The following is a 20,410-nucleotide window of genomic DNA, read 5'->3' on the forward strand; positions in this document are numbered from 1 at the left end:
CTAAGGGTGCGCCCCTGGCCGCCATCATTAAAGCGGGAATCGGGGTATTCTACAAGCCAATCACGTGAGGGGACAGTCTCCTGCTGACATCAGCTGACAGCAGCTGCGCGCTCCACCACAGACACCCAGAGGAGTCGTGGCGCATGCGCAGTCCTCCGGAGCAACAGGCAGCGAATACAGTACTTCCATTCTATCCTGATGGGGGATACCCAGGACTACACACTACTCCTATATTGTTCTAGAGATTTAGAATTCTTCCAATTTCTTTTGAGATCTTTCTAAACTGCATCTTTAGATTACTTCAGCATTTTGCTAAAGCTTTTCTCTTTTATGTTTTTCCATTGAAACCAATGCAAATGCATCAAAGTGCACGAGAATAGTGGCTGCATTGCACTTCACACTCATAGCTCCCAACTTCCCTGATTTGGAACAATGTCCCTCATTTTGGTCTGATCTCTACAGTTGTATATAAAATGCACGTTTTCTTTTTCAAAAAGGGTTTCCCAGTGCTAAACCTTTCATCCAATTTCTAAAAAGCTGCATTTGTAAATGTCAAAAGTGTGTGTGAAAAGCACTCATTTTTCTTGTATAATTCTCCTTTAAGGGTGTGTGTCCTACAGTGGCATAGCGTGGGTTGTCAGCACCCGGGGCAAGGCAAGAAAATTGGTGCCCCCTAACTTATGGACTTTTACCATTCCCTGGGTCCCTTCCCTTCATACAATAGTAATGAGCAGCCTGATTCCTACACTGACCATTACACCAATCTACCAGATTCCCACACTGACCATTACACCAATCTATCCGATTCCCACACTGACCATTACACCAATCTGCCCGATTCCCACACTGACCATTACACCAATCTACCCGATTCCCACACTGACCATTACACCAATCTACCCGATTCCCACACTGACCATTACACCAATCTACCCGATTCCCACACTGACCATTACACCAATCTACCCGATTCCCACACTGACCATTACACCAATCTACCCGATTCCCACACTGACCATTACACCAATCTACCTGATTCCCACACTGACCATTACACCAATCTACCCGATTCCCACACTGACCATTACACCAATCTACCCGATTCCCACACTGACCATTACACCAATCTACCCGATTCCCACACTGACCATTACACCAATCTACCCGATTCCCACACTGACCATTACACCAATCTACCCGATTCCCACACTGACCATTACACCAATCTACCCGATTCCCACACTGACCATTACACCAATCTACCCGATTCCCACACTGACCATTACACCAATCTACCCGATTCCCACACTGACCATTACACCAATCTACCCGATTCCCACACTGACCATTACACCAATCTACCCGATTCCCACACTGACCATTACACCAATCTACCCGATTCCCACACTGACCATTACACCAATCTACCCGATTCCCACACTGACCATTACACCAATCTACCCGATTCCTACACTGACCATTACACCAATCTACCCGATTCCCACACTGACCATTACACCAATCTGCCCGATTCCTACACTGACCATTACACCAATCTGCCCAATTCCTACACTGACCATTACACCAATCTGCCCGATTCCTACACTGACCATTACACCAATCTACCCGATTCCTACACTGACCATTACACCAATCTGCCCGATTCCTACACCGACCATTACACCAATCTACCCGATTCCTACACCGACCATTACACCAATCTACCCGATTCCTACACTGACCATTACACCAATCTACCCGATTCCTACATGGACCATTAAACCAATCTATCCGATACCTACACTGACCTACCTGATTCCTATACTGACCAGTACATTGATCTACCTATCCACTACTTTGACCTACCTGACCACTACACTACACTGACCGCCCCACTACCCACTATGCTACACTGCCCTGCCATACGAGAAACAAGAAATTGGGAGATTTGAGCCTTTATGGTGCACTATAGTATGAATACATAGATAGAAAATATATAATATTTTATTCACTGTATCCACGTTCAAAATTCTACATGTTTTCTTCAGGAAAAAAACGTAGAGTTTCATCTACTAAAAGTATGGACATAGGCATCAGTCAACTTTATCATGAAAAAGAACAAAAATACACACACACACACACACACACACACACACACATATATACATACTCTCACATAAGTGAGTACACCCCTCACATTTTTGTAAATATTTTATTCTATCTTTTCATGTGACAACACTGAAGAAATGACACTTTTCTACAATGTAAAGTAGTGAGTGTACAGCTTGTATAACAGTGTAAATTTAATGTCCCTTCAAAATAACTCAACACACACCCATTAATGTCTAAACCGCTGGCAACATAAGTGAGTACACCCCTAAGTGAAAATGTCCAAATTGGGCCCAAAGTTTAATATTTTGTGTGGCCACCATTATTTTCCAGCACTGGATGAACCCTCTTGGGCATGGAGTTCACCAGAGCTTCACAGGTTGCCACTGGAGTCCTCTTCCACTCCTCCATGATGACATCACGGAGCTGGTGGATGTTAAAGACCTTGCGCTCCTCCACCTTCTGTTTGAGGATGCCCCACAAATGCTCAATAAGGTTTAGGTCTGGAGACATACTTGGCCAGTTCATCACCTTTACCCTCAGCTAATTTAGCAAGGCAGTGGTCTTCTTGGAGGTGTGTTTGGGGTCGTTATGTTGGAATACTGCCCTGCGGCCCAGTCTCCGAAGGGAGGGGATCATGCTCTGCTTCAGTATGTCACAGTACATGTTAGCATTCGTGGTTCCTTTGTCTTTGTACTCCTCACCTGGTTGCCGCCACACACGTTTGACACCATCTGAACCAAATAAGTTTATCTTGGTCTCATCAAACTATAGGACATGGTTCCAGTAATCCATGCCCTTAGTTTGCTTGTCTTCAGCAAACTGTTTGTGGGCTTTCATGTGCATCATCTTTAGTAGAGGCTTCCTTCTAGGATGACAGCCATGCAGACCAATTTGATGCAGTGTGTGGCTTATGGTCTGAGCACTGACAGGCTGACCCCTCACCCCTTCAACCTCTGCAGCAATGCTGGCAGCACTCATACGTCTATTTCCCAAAGACAACCTCTGCATATGACGCTGAGCGCGTGCACTCAACTTCTTTGGTCGACCATGGCGAGGCCTGTTCTGAGTGGAACCTGTCCTGTTATACCGCTGTATGGTCTTGGCCACCGTGCTGCAGCTCAGTTTCAGGGTCTTGGCAATCTTATAGCCTAGTCCATCTTTATGTAGAGCAACAATTCTTTTTTCAGATCCGCAAAGAGTTCTTTGCCATGGAGGTGCCATGTTGAACTTCCAGTGACCAGTATGAGAGAGTGAGAGTGATAACACCAAATTTAATACACCTGTACCCATTCACACCTGAGACCTTGTAACACTAACGAGTCACATGACACTGGGGAGGGAAAATGGCTAATTGGGCCAAATTTGGACATTTTCACTTAGGGGTGTACTCACTTTTGTTGCCAGCGGATTAGACATTAATGGTTGTGTGTTGAGTTATTTTGAGGGGAAAGCAAATTTACACTGTTATACAAACTGTACACTCACTACTTTACATAATTTCTTCAGTGTTGTCACATGAAAAGATATAAAAAAATATTTACAAAAATGTGAGGGGTGTACTCACTTTTGTGAGATAGTGTAGATAGATAGATAGGATAGATTCTTGTTTTTGATTGATGCACATGTCCATACTTTTAGTAGATGAAACTCCACGTTTTTTTCCTGAAGAAGCCATATGGCGAAATATGTAGAATTTTGAACGTGGATACAGTGAATGAATATTACCAAGGTGTTTACATACACCTATGGATATGGTTGTATTGTATGCATTGGTTTTATGATATTTTTTCATTTAAATAAATTATATATTTTTATAATTTCTGTCTATGTATTCATACTATAGTGCACCCATAAAGTCCCATATCTCCCAATTTCTTGTTTCTCGAATAACATATTAAGGGATGTTGGTGCCATACTTAATGAAATCACTGATGCTGGGCTCTGACCACATATTTTTCTATACTACACTACACTAACCACTGGTGGAGCAAGGAAGGGCACCAGCGACCATGCTGGGGAGGATGCAAACCCGGTCTGGAGGTGGCTGCAGAGACGCAGCCGTGTCCAGAAGATGGTTGTACCTGCGGTGCAGGAGGATGTGGGGACGGACTAGAAAGTTTGGGGGACAGAGCTGGAATTTTGCCCAGGGCCACGGCCCCCCTCAGGCTACACTACTGGTGTCCTATGCACACACACTTTTGACAATAGGTGTCCCTCATTCCCATCGCAAAAGGTTGGGAGGTATGCATACTGACAACAGTGAACTTCTCAGGAGGAGGGTTTCTAAGGTGACAACACTGCAATAAATTAGGCTCGTCACCCTGCAGAGGTGGTCCAAGCAGTCTGCGGAGTGCTTGGACCACCAATCACTTATTATTGGAATAAAGGAGCATCCGGAAAAAAAATAAAATAAAAGCTGGAAATCCTATATGTTAGTAGTGAGTTTTCATTCCTTTTAGTAGACCCTCCAGGTTTTCTCCCATCTACATAACCCCAGGACTAGGATGAGCATAGACAGCACATGACACCTATCCTGTTCCTTGTGATCTCCAATCTCCCTAATCAGATTACACTGGGTGCAAAATGACACCTGTATACATAGACACGGATATGGAAGATCTGACTTTAATATTTAAAGGTAATTTCAGTCAGCACTGTGCAGCATATTGGAACACAGGAGTACAATCCAACCAATGTAGGGAGTCAGAAGTCAGCTTACGTCTTGGGGAAAGGACTTGCTTTGACATGAGTCAGAGGTGCTCTTGTTGGCATATACACTGAATTAGAATGGAAGGCAAGTCATACACAGCAAAATAAGACACCCTACCTTCTACCAAAAAGGGTAAACAAAAATATAAAAGGCTAAAGTCCACCTGCAGACAAAATTTACAGCCCCCCCCCCATTCCTTAGACTTCACCACCAACATTTAGCAGTTTACTTTTTCAAAAGCCCTTCCAAGCAGACACATGACCCTTGATGGCACCTCTACTGGGAAAGAAGAACAGGAATCCAATGCTTCAGTCTATCTGTGCTAGCTTTTGTTCTTGTCATCACCCCTCTTTATGACATCACACAATCACTATGCTGCTGGAATCCTTAGGCCAATAGGAAAGGTCCACATTACTGTGCAGTGGTGTAGACTTCCAAAGAAGTACTCACCAAATATGTGGTCCAGACTTGAGACCCTATATGTGACATCATTGGAGAATAAAGACAAGTATTTTAGGGTAGTAAAAAAAAAAAAAAATACATGGCTCCATAAAACTCCCATATAAATCCTTTCAACTGCTTCACACAAGCAAAAAATACCCTAGAAACACAGTGCTGACAAATCATTTGGCTAGTTATAGGAGTTGTACATGTTGTCCCACACCTACCAACCTAATTCAAGCCTCCATCATCCCATCCACTCCACACCTCCATCATCTCACCCCATCTACTACATTCCTCCATCTCATCTCATCCTATCCAGTACATACCTCCACCATCCCATTCACTACAAACCTCCATAATATCACCCCATCCCATCCACTACAACCCTTAGGGTTACGGTCCCATCCTATCCCATCCAGTAGAAACCTCCATCATATCACCCCATCCACTACAACCCTCCATCATCCTATCTAGTACAAACCTTCATCTTTACAATCTTCTGTGCATCCTTCAAATACATTTTCTAGATCAGCTTGGAATCTTTTGGTGGAGCAAAACAGAAATTCCTAACTGATGTATTTATACTCTCCAACAAAAAAACTCCACTGATCATTTCCTAGGCATAGTCCTAGTGCGTACACATTCCATAGATCTTACCTGTACTGTATAGATAGCAAGCCTTCTATTCACAGTGGAAAACCAGAGAAAGGACAGGAACTGAAGCTGTCTGGTATTAAATCATACACTGATAGCAGGCATGGAGCAATGGTAAGAAGATAATCTGAAATCTCTAAATTTGCAGGCTCAGGACTGGTGGCTTGGCATTAAATACACATCCTCTTAACAAGCATCTCTCACTAGAAATTTGTAAATAGACAAGACTGTCCACCCTCTACTATGCAAAACCGAGGATAACGTTTTACAAGAGTTCTTGCCTGTGATATACCATGGTCTGCTTTACACATAAAAAATTAATACAAACAATTAGGGGTGCACCAAATGGGTTTTTTGGTGCCGAAACCGAAAATGAAAAATACACTAGGCCCGAAAACTGAAACAGAAAATGACTTTTTTAAAAAATATTTTTATACAGGAGATGGTCAGAGACTGCAGACATGATATAAGAGATCAATGCATCCTCACCAGTGCCCATTAGATGCAGCCTGCCTGTGTGTCCCTAGTGCAGCCTTGACTGTGCAGGGGAAGAGAGAGGAGAGCCGCCGCCAGGATGATTAGAGCGCTGGGAACATCACAGCTTTCTTTTAAATAGCTGTGTGTTCCCTGCCGCCACATACAGCCCCTCCCCCTTGTCTGGGGAACTTTGACAGATCACCTATCCAATCCTGGGACAGGAGATCTGTCTATCAAAGTTCCCCGGACAAGGGGCAGGGGCTGTATGTGACGGCGTAGTGGGGAACACACAGCTATTGAAATGAAAGCTGTGATGTTCCCGGCGCTCTAATCAACCAGGTGGCAGCTCTCCTCTCTCTTCTGCGCTATACGACACCCCCGTAATGGGCAGCACCAGGGGCGGGGGGCAGAGCCCCACCCCATTTTCGTCTCCATTATCGACCTTTTTTCTCTTTCGGCAAATTGCCGACATGGCCATTTTCGGCCGATATGTTTTGGCGGCCGAAATTTTGGTGCATCCCTACAAACAATAATTAATGTGCTCCAATTCATATTTGAAGGTTCTCATTCATCCAGACAAAGGTATATCCAGTAGTAGTAGTAAGCCACATTCAAATGGACGTGTTCTATAATGTTGAAGACGTCTCATGGCTTCTCTAAGCCTCTTCCTGAGGAACTGAAAAAGTAGTTGGAGAAGCTCCGAAATGTCTTCAACAATAAAGAACACGTCCAATGTTCAAGAACAAGTCCAAGAACTGAAAAAGTGTTGAGAAGTTATGAACCACTCCTTATCCTCAGCATGCCTAGTTGTCAATGGCGGAGATACAAAAACACAACATGGCGTCTGTTCACGTCGGTGAGAAGCTTCAGAGACTGAACCAAAATCACTTAAAATTGTACTTTGAAATCTAAATAGCCCCTCCTATAGAAACATTTTTTGAGATTTGTATTGTTCTTCAACCTCTTGCCAACTGCACAACATCCAGCTGCCGCACATATGCGTCCATGGCAGCCTCAGTACGTGCTCATGGCACTCCCAACTCATTGACAGCTCTCAGCCAATCACAGCACTTACCTGATAGACTTTAATGCCCAGGTGGTGGTATGGCATTGCCATCTATTGGACCACTGGGGGGCAGTGTGAAGAGGTTAAAGCCCAATTCTGGGCTCCCTAGTAAGGATGAGTTTGGGTTTAGCTCTGGGTTCGCTTGACCCTGGAAGGCAGCCATCAGCTCCTGGCCAATGACATGCAGGCAGGGGACCCCCGGCCCGCAGAAGCATGTACACAAAGGGACGTGGATGCTTATGACATCATTGACCTAATATGGGCAGTTGAATTTTTGGAACCCCACACACAGGGCCAATTTAGACAAGAGCCAACTACCCTACCAGCATGTCTTTGGAAAGTGGTGTAGGCCAGAGGAAACTGATGACAGCTCAGGGAGATTATGCAAACTCCATGCAGATAACGTTCTAAATCAGGGTTCACACCAAGGACCCCAGTGCTGGAAGGCATAAGTGCAAACCAACTAAGCCACTATGCTGCCCTAGCATACTATATATATGTATACACACTTACCTTTTCCAGAAGTCTTCAGGCCGGTAAAGTGACATGCAGGGTCCTTTTTGGATGTTCTGGTGGCAGGCAGTCTTCAATGTTGAGAGAGAGCAATGCTGATGTGATGACATCACTCTCTGCATCATTACGCTATTACACTGGCGACACCCCCTCAGGGGATTTCTCTATGATGCTCTGCACTTACTGCATGCTGCGTCTCTTGGGGGAGGAGGTGAGCACTGCAGCCATAGTTACTTTTAAGATTTGCTGGGGTGCCAAAGGCAAAAAACAAAACAAATTGTGCATGGAGTTTGCCTTTAACTCCCGCAAGGTTTGTATGCTATGAAAGCTGCTGAATAGGGGTGTAACAGATCGTCACCGATCCGTGATCTGAACGGGTCAACCTGTTCGGATTGGCACACCACATGATCCGTGGAGCGCTCCACTGCCTCGGCCTTAGGAAAGGCCGCGGCTTCGGCCTAGCTCCGGAGCGGTGGCCATCTTGGTACACCCGGCGGCGGCCTAGCAGTCAGACAATCATTGGAGGTGATGTGGCTATTACAGTTCAGGAGATGTTAGTTATTACAGTGGGGGGAGATGTGGATATTACAGTGGGGGAGATAACGTGTCTTGACTTTTTTTTTTTGCTGATCCGAAAAATGATCCGATCCGTGACTCGGATCCGAGGAACGATCTGAACCGTGAGTTTTTTGATCCGTTGCACCCCTACTGCTATTATTCACAGAATGAACCACCGATAGCAAGGACTGTTTGATTTTAGAAGCATTTGAAAACATTTACTTTCCATTACTCAAAAAAGTAAACACAATACAATCCGCAGTAAAACATCATTACAGAAGTAGAGTGCAGACAAACATGCCACGGGCAACCCCAGCAATAGGATATAAGAGAAAGAAAATGTGGGACTTTAAATCAGGCCCTTGATTTGTGGAGGTAAAATGGTTTTAAAGTATATTTAATTGGCATATTGAATGTGACAATACATAACAACGATTTCATATATACACCCACATGGTATGGACCTCATGAGGACATATCGATTAAATGGCATATAATAATGACGAGCCATTGGTAAGATAAATATAATTGCAAATATATATAATATATATATATATATATATATATATATTCGTACACACATCATCTAAATGGCACTTTGACAGTTCTTATATAGGCAACCTTCTGACATCACGTGAAAATGGGCACTTTTGATTTTTCCTGTTCGGCTTCCATAGACTTCGATGGGTTCGCCGTTCGGCCCATCCCCAATAATCAGATTATACAAAATATTGTGATTTTTCGTTGTGGCCAAATGTATGCCACATTCCTAAAGCGGTTAGGATAATAAATAAACTGTCTCCTTAAAGCGGAGTTCCACACAAAAATTGAACTACCGCTTTTCGGAACCCTCCCCCCCTCCGGTGTCACATTATTATTATTATTATTATTCAGGATTTATATAGCGCCAACAGTTTACGCAGCGCTTTACAATATAAAAGGGAGACAATACAGTTATAATACAATACAATACAATACAATAGGATTAAGAGGGCCCTGCTCAGAAGAGCTTACAATCTAATATTTGGCACCTTTCAGGGGGGAGGGGGTGCAGATACCTGTCTAAGACAGGTATTTGCACCCACTTCCGGCATAGACTCCCATGGGAGTTTACGCCTCTTCCCGTCCCCACCGCGCTGTCTCCTGGGAATCACACAGCTCCCAGGAGAGAGCTGGGACCACTTGGAACGCGCAGCGTGACTCGCGCATGCGCAGTAGGGAACCGGGAAGTGAAGCCGCAACGCTTCACTTCCTGATTCCCTCACCTATGATGGCAGCAGCAGCTGCCGAGAACCGAGCGGGTTCTCGCCGTAGCCTGCCGACATCGATGGACCCTGGGACAGGTAAGTGGCCATGTATTAAAAGTCAGCAGCTGCAGTATTTGTAGCTGCTGGCTTTTAATATTTTTTTTTTTTGGCGGTGTGGGTGAACCCCCGCTTTAAAGTATAAATAAAGGCTAATCACCCACCTTTTAAAACGTCACCATACACTATACAATCTGATTGTACACTCTCCTTGGAATAAACCATCAACTACTGTATGTAGTGTAAGGGTTTGCCTGATTGGATACAAATGGAATGAACTGCTTATATTCCTCCTCATATTAAAACAGATTTGGCACTTCTGAGCCCCCCCGTTCACACCGGTGCGATTTGAAAAAAAAACAATTCCTGCACATTTTTTTTTGCAATTTCAGGTGCAACTTGCATAGAGACATCTGTGCATTAAGTCATACAGATGTCAGCCAAGTCACACTGACCTGCGGCTTCGAAATCGTGCAATTTTAAAGCTGCATTCAAGGCCAGTTCACACCACATGTAGTCCAGTGCGTTTTTTTCTGCTTTAAAAACACATGGAAAGTTGGTTATGTGGTTCTCAATGGCATAGTTCACATTATTGCTTGTAGTTCCAGTAAAAAAAAAAAAAAAGTACAATATGCTGCATGTTTCCTGGAACACGCACACATCCTTATTTATAGTTAAAAAAAAAAAGAAGAAGTAGGGGGGGGGGGGGGGGGAAATGCACTGGACTGCATGAAAAACATGTCAAAAACATGCAGTAAAGCATCTGGAATGCATTTCTATGGTGTGAACTGAGTATCTCAGCTTTACGTTTGCTGCATACAGCTTGCAATAAATATCATCGGAAATACCCCCCCCCCCCCCCCCGTGGTCCTGTGATCACAGTGAGAGTGTCTGTGCAGGGGACGATGATGATGAATTCTTAGGCCACTTTTGGGTCCATGGCTCACTCACTACCTACTGGCGACTTACGACCGTTATCTGATACTTCTGAATCCACACGCCATGTGACCTCCATATATCCCTGGAGCGATCGTTCATTCCCCGCCCCCCCCCCCCCCCCAGAACCTACCTGTGCTGCACACACTTGGTTGTGGACCTGTGATAGGATTCCATATGTTAGGCTGCACTCCCTGGCTCTTTGTAGCGTTCTAATACAAAGAAGACGGCTGTAACTAGAAGCCGCTGTGATCATCTCATCTTCTGTATCATTTCAAAAACAATATTGAAGGAGAAGAATAAAACGTTGGTTGATATGGGCCAACCCAGACAGACCCCTGTCACCTGTCACACATGGTACGATCCCACTGACAGCAGAGGAGGACTCGCCTGTGGGCTGCCACACCTTCCCAAAGAGGATGATATGTAAATCCTGACTTTCCCAGAAGTCGAGCCCTGCATTGTGGGAGGCGGGGCCTGCAGGTCCCTCCCTCCTATGGCACACATAGGGCATTGTTTTATTTTTTTTAAATGAATAGGTTTCAAAGCAAATCTACAATGACAAGCAGGGGAAGTAAAACATGGCACAGGGGGCGGCTTTGATATCGGGCTCATTCACACTAGAGTGGTAAAACCATGCAGTTGAGCCACAGTTTTACTGCTGCAGGGGTAGCAGCCAATGGTGTAGACATGCCACGGTCGTGAGGCTTGGTGGCAAGAATCACACCACCAGCACTACTGCCCACCAATCAAAACCCAAGTGAACGTCGGGGCTGCACCACAAGCGCTCCGCAAATGCTCACTAATCTAAACTAATCCTCAAATCTAAACAGTACGACCAAATACAAAAAAAAAAAAAAAGATTGTAACATTTATGGTTGTCATATACAGGACAATCTGACCATACAATCTCTGTACAATCCATTATTGGCATGGCTCACAGGAACATGCACAAAAAAAAAAAAAAAAAAAAAAAAAAAAATCACACATTTTCATAACACACTGCCGTTTAGCAGATGTGCGGGGGTGCTATTGATTTTTTTATGGCACGACCCCCCCCCCCCCTGCACTGGCAAACGCATGTTTTCATGCACGCCGTGCTCCAGTACTATGTGTTTCAATGCAACGCGACTTTACAAAACAGGCAGGGACTTCTTTTCCTGCGTTCTCTCCACGCGCCATACTGCTGTGTACCTAGCCTTACCAAAATGATGTAATATGGGCACCTACTATATCCAACCCATCCATCTGTATCCAGATCAGGCAGCCTCTTGCACTACATAGCCATTGGCAGATTTTAAGGAGATTGTACAATCAGATTGTAACGTGTGTGGGGAGCCTTACGTCTACTTTCTGACATCAGAGGAAAAAAAAACAAAAAAAAAAAAAAAAAAAACACGTCCGCCTAGGACTCGCACGCTCACCCCTGGCAGGTGACTTAAAACGAGGGCGCTGCAACGTCTACAACCGACACCATCGATCTGCAAGTCGGCCACAGCCAGCCATACATGGGAGCAATTCTACAACCAATCAGCAATATTCTTGCGGGGGCGGGGTGAGGCAGACACACACAAAAACCACCAATATGATCTCATAAATTTCTTCCTATACTATATCTGAATATTGTAAAAAAGAAAGAAAAAATCTATTTATATATATATTTTTTAATTAGTAATAAATATATATATATATATATATATATATATATATATATATATATATATATATATATATTTTTTTTTTTTTTTTTTATTTATATATTATTTTTTTTTAATTAGAGATTATATATATATATATATATATATATATATATATATATATATATAGTTATTTTTTTGTATTGATCTGTATCATTTTTATATGGAATATAAAAGTGTGTAAGATTCTATTAGTGGTTTTTGTATTTTTCCATTATTTGGATGCAATATATTTATTTTGTTACGTTATCATTATTATATATATATATATATATATATATATATATATATATATATATATATATATATATATATATATATATATTAATATATTCAATTTTTGGAGATAATATTGAATATATTAAAAAAATTTAAAATAATGATAAAAGTAATAAAATAAATATATTACATCCAAATATAAAAAATACAAAAAACACTAATAGAATCTTACACACTTTCTTCATTCCATATAAAAATGATACATATCAATAAAAATAAATTATATATATATATATATATATATATATATATATATATATATATAGATATATACTGTCAATGGCTATAAGCAGCACATCTGTCATGCTGGGACTTGTAGTTCCACAGCAGCTGTCAGGCTAAACCTGTTGCTCATTCCCGGTGTTCTCACCTGTACGTGGTCCTGGCGGTGATGCTCGGTATGTAGTATGCGGCTCTCCCAGTACAGCAATGTGTACAGCAGCTGCACTATAATCCTTATAACCACGCCATCCCCAGCACTGCCCCGCCGCGCCACCAACAGGTACCCGCCTGACTGACATCCTCTCTCCGCCAATAAGCGAGCGCACCAGGGAACGCACGAACTCCCAGCCCCGCCTACCGCGCCTCACGCCGTCCAATCGCAGCCTGCCGCCGGTTCTACACTACGGGATGGTGTGAGAAAGTGACGTGGGGTGGCCCGAGAGTGACAGCCAATAGGGAAGAGCGCAGTAGACCAGGCACCCAATGGGAAGGCACGTCCGACTCCTGGCGAGGTATAGGCAAGAGCTTGGATGCCCCATAGAATGTGTGAGTGAGGCGGTTGCCGGGTAACCAGGGAGTGGGCGGCTCCCCGGTGTCTCCTGTTTCACTTGTAGAATAAAAGCGAATGAATGTGAAATAAAAGTGTAACCCGAGAAAATGTCAGCCGTGTCCGTGTGATAATGAGGGGTCTTCGGAATGACCGATACTAGCATTCATATTAGGGATACTTGTGTTCATCATTGGGGAAAGAGAATCATTGATCAGCAATGTCAGGCTGGAAGGAGCTGGAAGGAGCTGGCAGTGACTCTGTTACATTGATATGCCGGGTGCAGCCATGAAAATAAATGGAATAGCCGAAATATTTACCCGTCATGGAAAAAAATGACAGTTCCAGGGCTGGTCACATGACCATAAGCCCAGGTATACAACATGTGATCCCTACTGAGTGATCATCCCCTCCCCCAGAGATCACACCTTGGTGTCTGATGTTATCAGCACTGGAGGGAGCCCAGAGGGGCATTTTCTCCAGGAAAACAATTTCAGCCCTTTTATTACTCTGCACTTCGTCATCCCGTCCCCATATCCAGGCATGTACTGGCTACTTGGAGTTTCCCAGTGGGCCGATGGCTCAGTGGGTTGGTTTTAGTGACAGCCAGTGGTGTTTCTATGGGGTGGCATTTGGGGCTATAGCCCTGAATCTGGGGCCCATAGCCCTGAGTCCCAGGGGTCCCCAACCCCAGGACTGCGGCCCACTACTGGGCCTTGGCCTCTCTGCAGCCGTGTGGCGGGCAAACAGCACGGTAGAGCCAGGCGGGCGAGAGCACAGAGAGATGACATCATCTCTCACTGCCCACCCTGCATCACCACTGTTCCGCCCTCACTGTGCAGCAGAGAGATGACATCACTGCCTTCTCTTTGGTGGCCCTGATGTAAGGAGCGTTTCTCTGGGGGACTCTAAGGTAAGGAGGGTCTCTGGGGACTCTGATGTAAGTGGGGGGGCTCTCTGGGGACCCTGATGAAAGTGGGGGGTCTCTGGGGACCCTGATGTAAGGGGGAGTCTCTTTGGGACCCTGATGTAAGGGGGGCCCTCTGGGGACTCTGATGTATTTTTCCCACTGACACCAATGATGGGGCACTATTCTTCCCACTGACACCAATGATGGGGCACTATTCTTCCCACTACGATATGTAGATATTCGCCAGCACACCAAGGATCATCAATTTCATCCAAATGTTTTTTATCCCAAGAATGATCACATCACAAAACGGTGTAGTGCAACGTTTCAGAGCCACGCAGGACCCCTTCGTCAAGCATGTGATGTGACGAAGGGGTCCTGCGTGGCTCTGAAACGTTGCACTACACCATTTTGTGATGTGATCATTCTTGGGATAAAAAATGTTTGGATGAAATTGATGATCCTTGGTGTGATGCCGAATATCTACATATCGCAATGGTTCCAGTGTCCAGCAGGCTGTCACTACAGCACCCAGTACCTTTAGAGCTTATTCCAGGAACATGTACGACTGGACTGTCGTGGACTGTGGACTATTCTTCCTACTGACACCAATGATGGGGCATTAGTCTTCCCACTAACACCAATGATGGGGCAATATTCCTTCCATTGACACCAATGATGGGGCAATATTTCTCCCACTGACACCAACAGTGAGGTATAATTCCTGCCAATGACACCAACAATGAGGCACTATTCCTCCGATTGACACCAACAATGAGACACTAATTGTTCCACTGACACCAACGATGGGGCACTATTCCTTCCACTGACACCAACGATGGGGCACTTTTCCTCCCACTGGCACCAATGATGGGGCACTATTCCTCCCACGGACACCATTGATGGGGCACTATTCCTCCCACTGACACCAGTGATGGGGCACTATTCCTCCCACGGACACCAATGATGGGGCACTATTCCTCCCACTGACACCAACGATGGGGCACTTTTCCTCCCACTGACACCAACGATGGGGCACTTTTCCTCCCACTGACACCAACGATGGGGCACTTTTCCCCCCACTGACACCAATGATGGGGCATTGTTTACTCCCATGGAGGCTGGAGCGTTTTCTATTCTCACTGGTCACAGTCCGGCCCCCTCAAAGTCTGAAGGACAGCAAACTGGCCCTTCTTTCAGAAAGTTTGGGGACCCCTGACTAAGAGACATAGGAGTTGGGAGGGCTGGACCAGCTTAAGGCACTATCAAAAAGTGTAAAAATAAAAAAGGCATCTTAGGCTAGGTTTACACCTTTGCAACCTGTGTTCTGCATGCAGGCAGTCCATTCATTTCAATGGACTGCCCTACCCACAGAAACCCAGGGAAAGAAGTCCTTGTTCATTTTTTTTTTTTAACCACTTCCCTACCGGCCCATGTAGCTTTACTGCTACAGGGCGGCTGCTCTGCGCAGAATCACGTATATATATATATATATATATACACGTGATTCCGCATTTCCAGGTAGGGGGCGTTTGCGTGCCGTCGGCTGTGCCGTGATTAGACACAGCACAAGCTGATCAGAAGGTGTCGGCCAATGGATGACTGTTGACACACGCTGGATTGGTGAGAAGAAAGACAGGACAGAGCTCTGCCTATGTAAACAATGCAGAGCTCTGTCCTGTCAGTGGGGATGTGGTGTTTTTTGTTTCCCTGCAAAGTAGGGAATAAAAACCATCACATCCCTTTGTAAAAGCAGCTCACAGCACACACACAAACATAGGCTAGGCATACATTTAACCCTTTCATCGCCCCTGATGTTAACCCCTTCCCAGCCAGTGTCATCAGTACAGTGACAGTGCATATTTTTTATCACTGGGCACTGTATTAATGTCACTGGTTCCCACAAGGTGTCAGTTAGTCTCAGTCTTCCCCCCATACTATTACAGTCCTGCTATATGTGGGTGATCACTGCTATTACTAGTATAATTTATTTTTTCACAGTATATACTGTACATTCCATAGTTTGTAGACGCTATAACTTTTGCTGTGCACACCAATCAATATACGCTTATTTGTTTTTTTTGTTTTCCAAAAACATGTAGCAGAATACATATTGGCCTAAATTTATGAAGAAATTTGATTTTTTACATTTTTTTATTGGATATGTTTTATAGCAGAAAGTAAAAAAAATATTGTTTCATTCTTTTTTCATTTATAGCGCAGAAAAAACACAGCGGTGATCAAATACCACAAGAGAAAGCTCTATTTGTGTGGAAATAAATTATATAAATTGTATTGGAGTACAGTACAGCGTTGCATGAGCGCACAATTGTCAGTTAAAGTAATGCAGTGCCAAAAAGCAAAAAATGACCTGATCCTGAAGGGGGGTAAATCTTCTGGAGGGGGGGGCGTGGCCTGGACATGGCGAGGTGAGGACGCTGTGCTTCTGAGCTCCCGGCTTCATCCAGGCTTGCCGAGCCTACTATGCTCTGAAACCTACCCGGAGTGCAAGGCATGTACTCGAGGAGAAGGAGGACAAAGGGGAGAGGTAGATCAGCCAGACAAAGGGACTCTGGAGGAACTATAGACCACTTTCTTACTCAACCCCGGACTCTCACCCCAGACCCCAAGATGGCGGAACCGCGTGGAGAGACGAGCGGGACGCAAGGGAACAGATCGGCATCGCCGGCTGCCTCACTGGACTCGAACTCCTACTCAGATGTTCCGGTGGCTTTGCAGTCCGGATCGGGGACCCCCCTGTTGAATTCCAGGGGCATTGGAGGAGAAGCGGAGCTATGGGCACTGCTTAAAGCCCTCCCCACTAAGATGGACATAGAATCCCTCATCGAACGCCTGGAGACACAGCACCGCAAAGACATGCAAGAAGTGAAGGGAGAGCTGAACACACTATCCACTAGATTGACGGCGGGGGAGACCTCAGTGACATCCCTGGAAAAACGGGTCTCAGAATTAGAACACCTCCAAGAAGCTCATGTGGACGCTGCTACAATGCTCCAACTACACCAGGAAGAAATGGAGGACCGCAGCAGACGCAACAACCTTCGTCTGCGCGGCCTCCCAGAAGTGACGGGACCTGAAGATCTTGCTGCCACCGCGATTGCTATATTCCGCAAGCTTCCGGGTGATTCGCTCCCTCAAAACATGGAGTTTGACCGCATCCATCGAGCGCTGGGTCCAAAATCGCAAGACCCTAACAGACCGAGGGATGTTATCTGCCGCCTTCACCACTATTCCCACAAAGAAATAATCATCCGCAGAGCATGGGAAGCGGGAGATGTAGACTTTGATGGAGCGGTGGTTAAAATTCTACCTGACGTCTCCAGAGCCACCCTACAGAGGAGAGCTATGCTGCGTCCAGTGTTGGAGATAGCCCGCAGACAAGGAGCCACCTACCGCTGGGGATACCCACTCTCAGTGCTTTTCAAGAAAGGACAGAGATCATTCCAGCTACGATCCCAGAGAGACTTACCAGCCCTCTCTATATTCCTGGAGACAACCCCCATCCGGATACCGAACTGGCTGAGATTCCTTCCCCAAACTGGGGGACGGCCAGGCCCACACTCATTGCAGACAAACCCTCAGCCGAGGCCGCAGAGACAACGCCGGAGATCCCATCCACCAACACCAGATGGGACACGTGAGTCATGAGGGGTCACTGTTCTCCCCTGAGGCAGGACGCTCAGTTTTGTTGTTTTTCCCCCTGTCAGTTGAGATACCCCCTGATCGAGACCAAAGTATGCCTCACGATTGATCCAAAAGACTGCCTGTCCCCTAACAGGAACACTTAAACAAAGCAGCAAGGATGATTTTACCCCTTCTCTCTGGGAGGAGAGAGTTTGAGATGTATAGGGACTGGCTCTGCCACATATATCTCTGTCCACCACCGAGCTCTCGTCCTTCATCCAGACAAGAGGCGGGTGAGCCTGGAAGATTTGGGGGATTTGCCCCCTGGGGGACACTGGGTGGGGGGGTTGAAGGGGTGAACGCAAGGTTTACATATGTTAAAGTTGGTAGTTTTTTACCACCCAGGTTGCAGGGGGAGATGATGAAAGCCCCCCCCCCCCCCCACTCTCCTAGTCCACTGAGATATCCGGGGAATGGTTTTTGTTTCTCCTACTACAGGGGTTTTGTTACTGGTTTCTATTGTTTTCTTTTATTTATGTTCTATTACAGCTAAAGGCACAGATAATTGATGCAATACTTTGGATGTCTCTTTACCACAGGCTGCATAGATGTATAAGATGATGAGAATACATGATGTTTTTCTGAATATTAGAGCACGGGCTTAACCATGCCAAGTCAGCTGACCAGTTTAAATAATAACTCTAGAGTAAATGTCAAGTTAAACTAAGATAAACTGAGCATACAATACCTATTTAGATTTTCAGATAACTAGTGCAAGATGAAGAGCTGGAATTTACTATGACAGATACTCAATTTTGATGGCTAGGCCGGGTTTTTTTTTTTTTTGACAACTACAGTATTCCACACCTTTGAGTAGGCCTACACGAAACCCTGAGAGTTCTTTCGCTTAGATGCATGTCATTGAAATGCATATGCAACCCGAGATCCTTGTCACGCTATCTCTAAATGATCTAAACCTACCCGAGACATATATGCTCCAACTGGCTAAACTAACCCATATGAAGAACACGGGGACTACTTATGTATCTCCTAGGGCCCGGGTTGGTCTGGATGGGCCGGGAGCACCCCTCTTTCGCCTTCCCCAGTCACTCCCCCACATAGGCCAGCACATCTCTCGACTGAGGTTCGTAGAGACGTGTAAAAGCAAGCTAATAGCTTGCAGTAGAGTTACCCTACCTACCAAACCCCCCCCCCTCTCCTTCTCTCCCCCCCCCCCCCCCCTTTTTTTTTTTTTTTTTTCCCTCCCCCTCCCCATTTAGTGCTCTGGTTGAGGATGGACAGCCTGAAAGTATTTTCAATAAACGCAAAAGGCCTTAACACACCGGAGAAGCGACGTATTCTTATGAATGAGTTAAGAAGAGCCAAAGCCGACGTGGCCTTCATCCAGGAAACTCATTTTAAAGAGAACAAATTGCCAGTCCTTAAAAATAGATCTTTCCCACTGACCTATCATTCTACTAACAAGACTAAATCTAGAGGGACCTCCATTCTCCTGTCAAGTAAAATACATTGGACCCTTAAGGCCTCTATGGTGGATAGGGAGGGCAGATACACATTTATTAAGGGTCTTATTGGAGATAAGCTCCTGACGCTGGCGACTATATATGCCCCAAATGAAAATCAGGACATTTTTATACAACACACCATTTCTAAACTGACCAAATTTTGCGAGGGCCAACTGATACTAGGGGGAGACTTTAACACACCTTTAGCTCCTAACGTAGATACTTCCTCAGGATCGTCTTCCATATCGATTAAAGCCCGTAAACACATCACCAAAACCCTACATGAGCACCAGCTCATCGACGTGTGGCGCCTCCAACACCCAGGTGAAAGGGACTACACGTTCTACTCATCCCCCCACAGAATACACTCAAGAATAGACTTCTTCCTAATTCCCCATAGCCAACTACATGCAGTTAGGGAATCGACCATAGGCCTAAAGACATGGTCAGACCATGCTCCGATAATGTTGTCTTATGCATTGTCGGACGTCTCTACACATAGGACTCCCTTCTGGCGCCTCAATGAGAGCCTCTTGCAGAGACCGGAGGTCCTAGAAGAAGTGAATAGAGAACTGACGAGTTATTTTCGCACAAACACGACAGCTGACTGCACCCCAGGCTCGATATGGGAGGCCCATAAGGCGGTTATCAGGGGGATATTCATAAAACACGGCGCACAGATAAAAAGAGAGAATGGGAAACAATTAGAGATACTTCTTAACAAACTACACATCATTGAGTCGCAACACAAAAACTCACCAGACCCCCTAATAGAAGCCGAACTAAACTCCACCCGCAGTCAAATAAATG

General features: G+C 45.1%; 1 protein-coding gene across 2 annotated transcripts in view; it reads right to left on the reverse strand.

Moving 5' to 3' along the window:
- Window positions 1–13,280, reverse strand: part of HMGCS1 (3-hydroxy-3-methylglutaryl-CoA synthase 1) — a 35,036-nt gene extending 21,756 nt beyond the window's left edge. The window contains exon 1 of one of the 2 annotated variants that reach the window (XM_073621919.1): window positions 13,121–13,280. Coding sequence is in view for 1 of the 2 variants with exons in the window: in XM_073621912.1 (XP_073478013.1) it covers window positions 10,908–10,951 (44 nt within the window). In the remaining variant the exon portion in view is untranslated. Of the gene's footprint in view, window positions 1–10,907; window positions 11,138–13,120 lie in introns of those variants that run through there. The other variant, XM_073621912.1, reaches the window with a different exon arrangement.
- Window positions 13,281–20,410: the final 7,130 nt, after the last annotated feature.

Source organism: Aquarana catesbeiana, linkage group LG01 (genome assembly GCF_042186555.1).
Source record: "Aquarana catesbeiana isolate 2022-GZ linkage group LG01, ASM4218655v1, whole genome shotgun sequence".
Classification (NCBI taxonomy): Eukaryota; Metazoa; Chordata; class Amphibia; order Anura; family Ranidae; genus Aquarana; species Aquarana catesbeiana.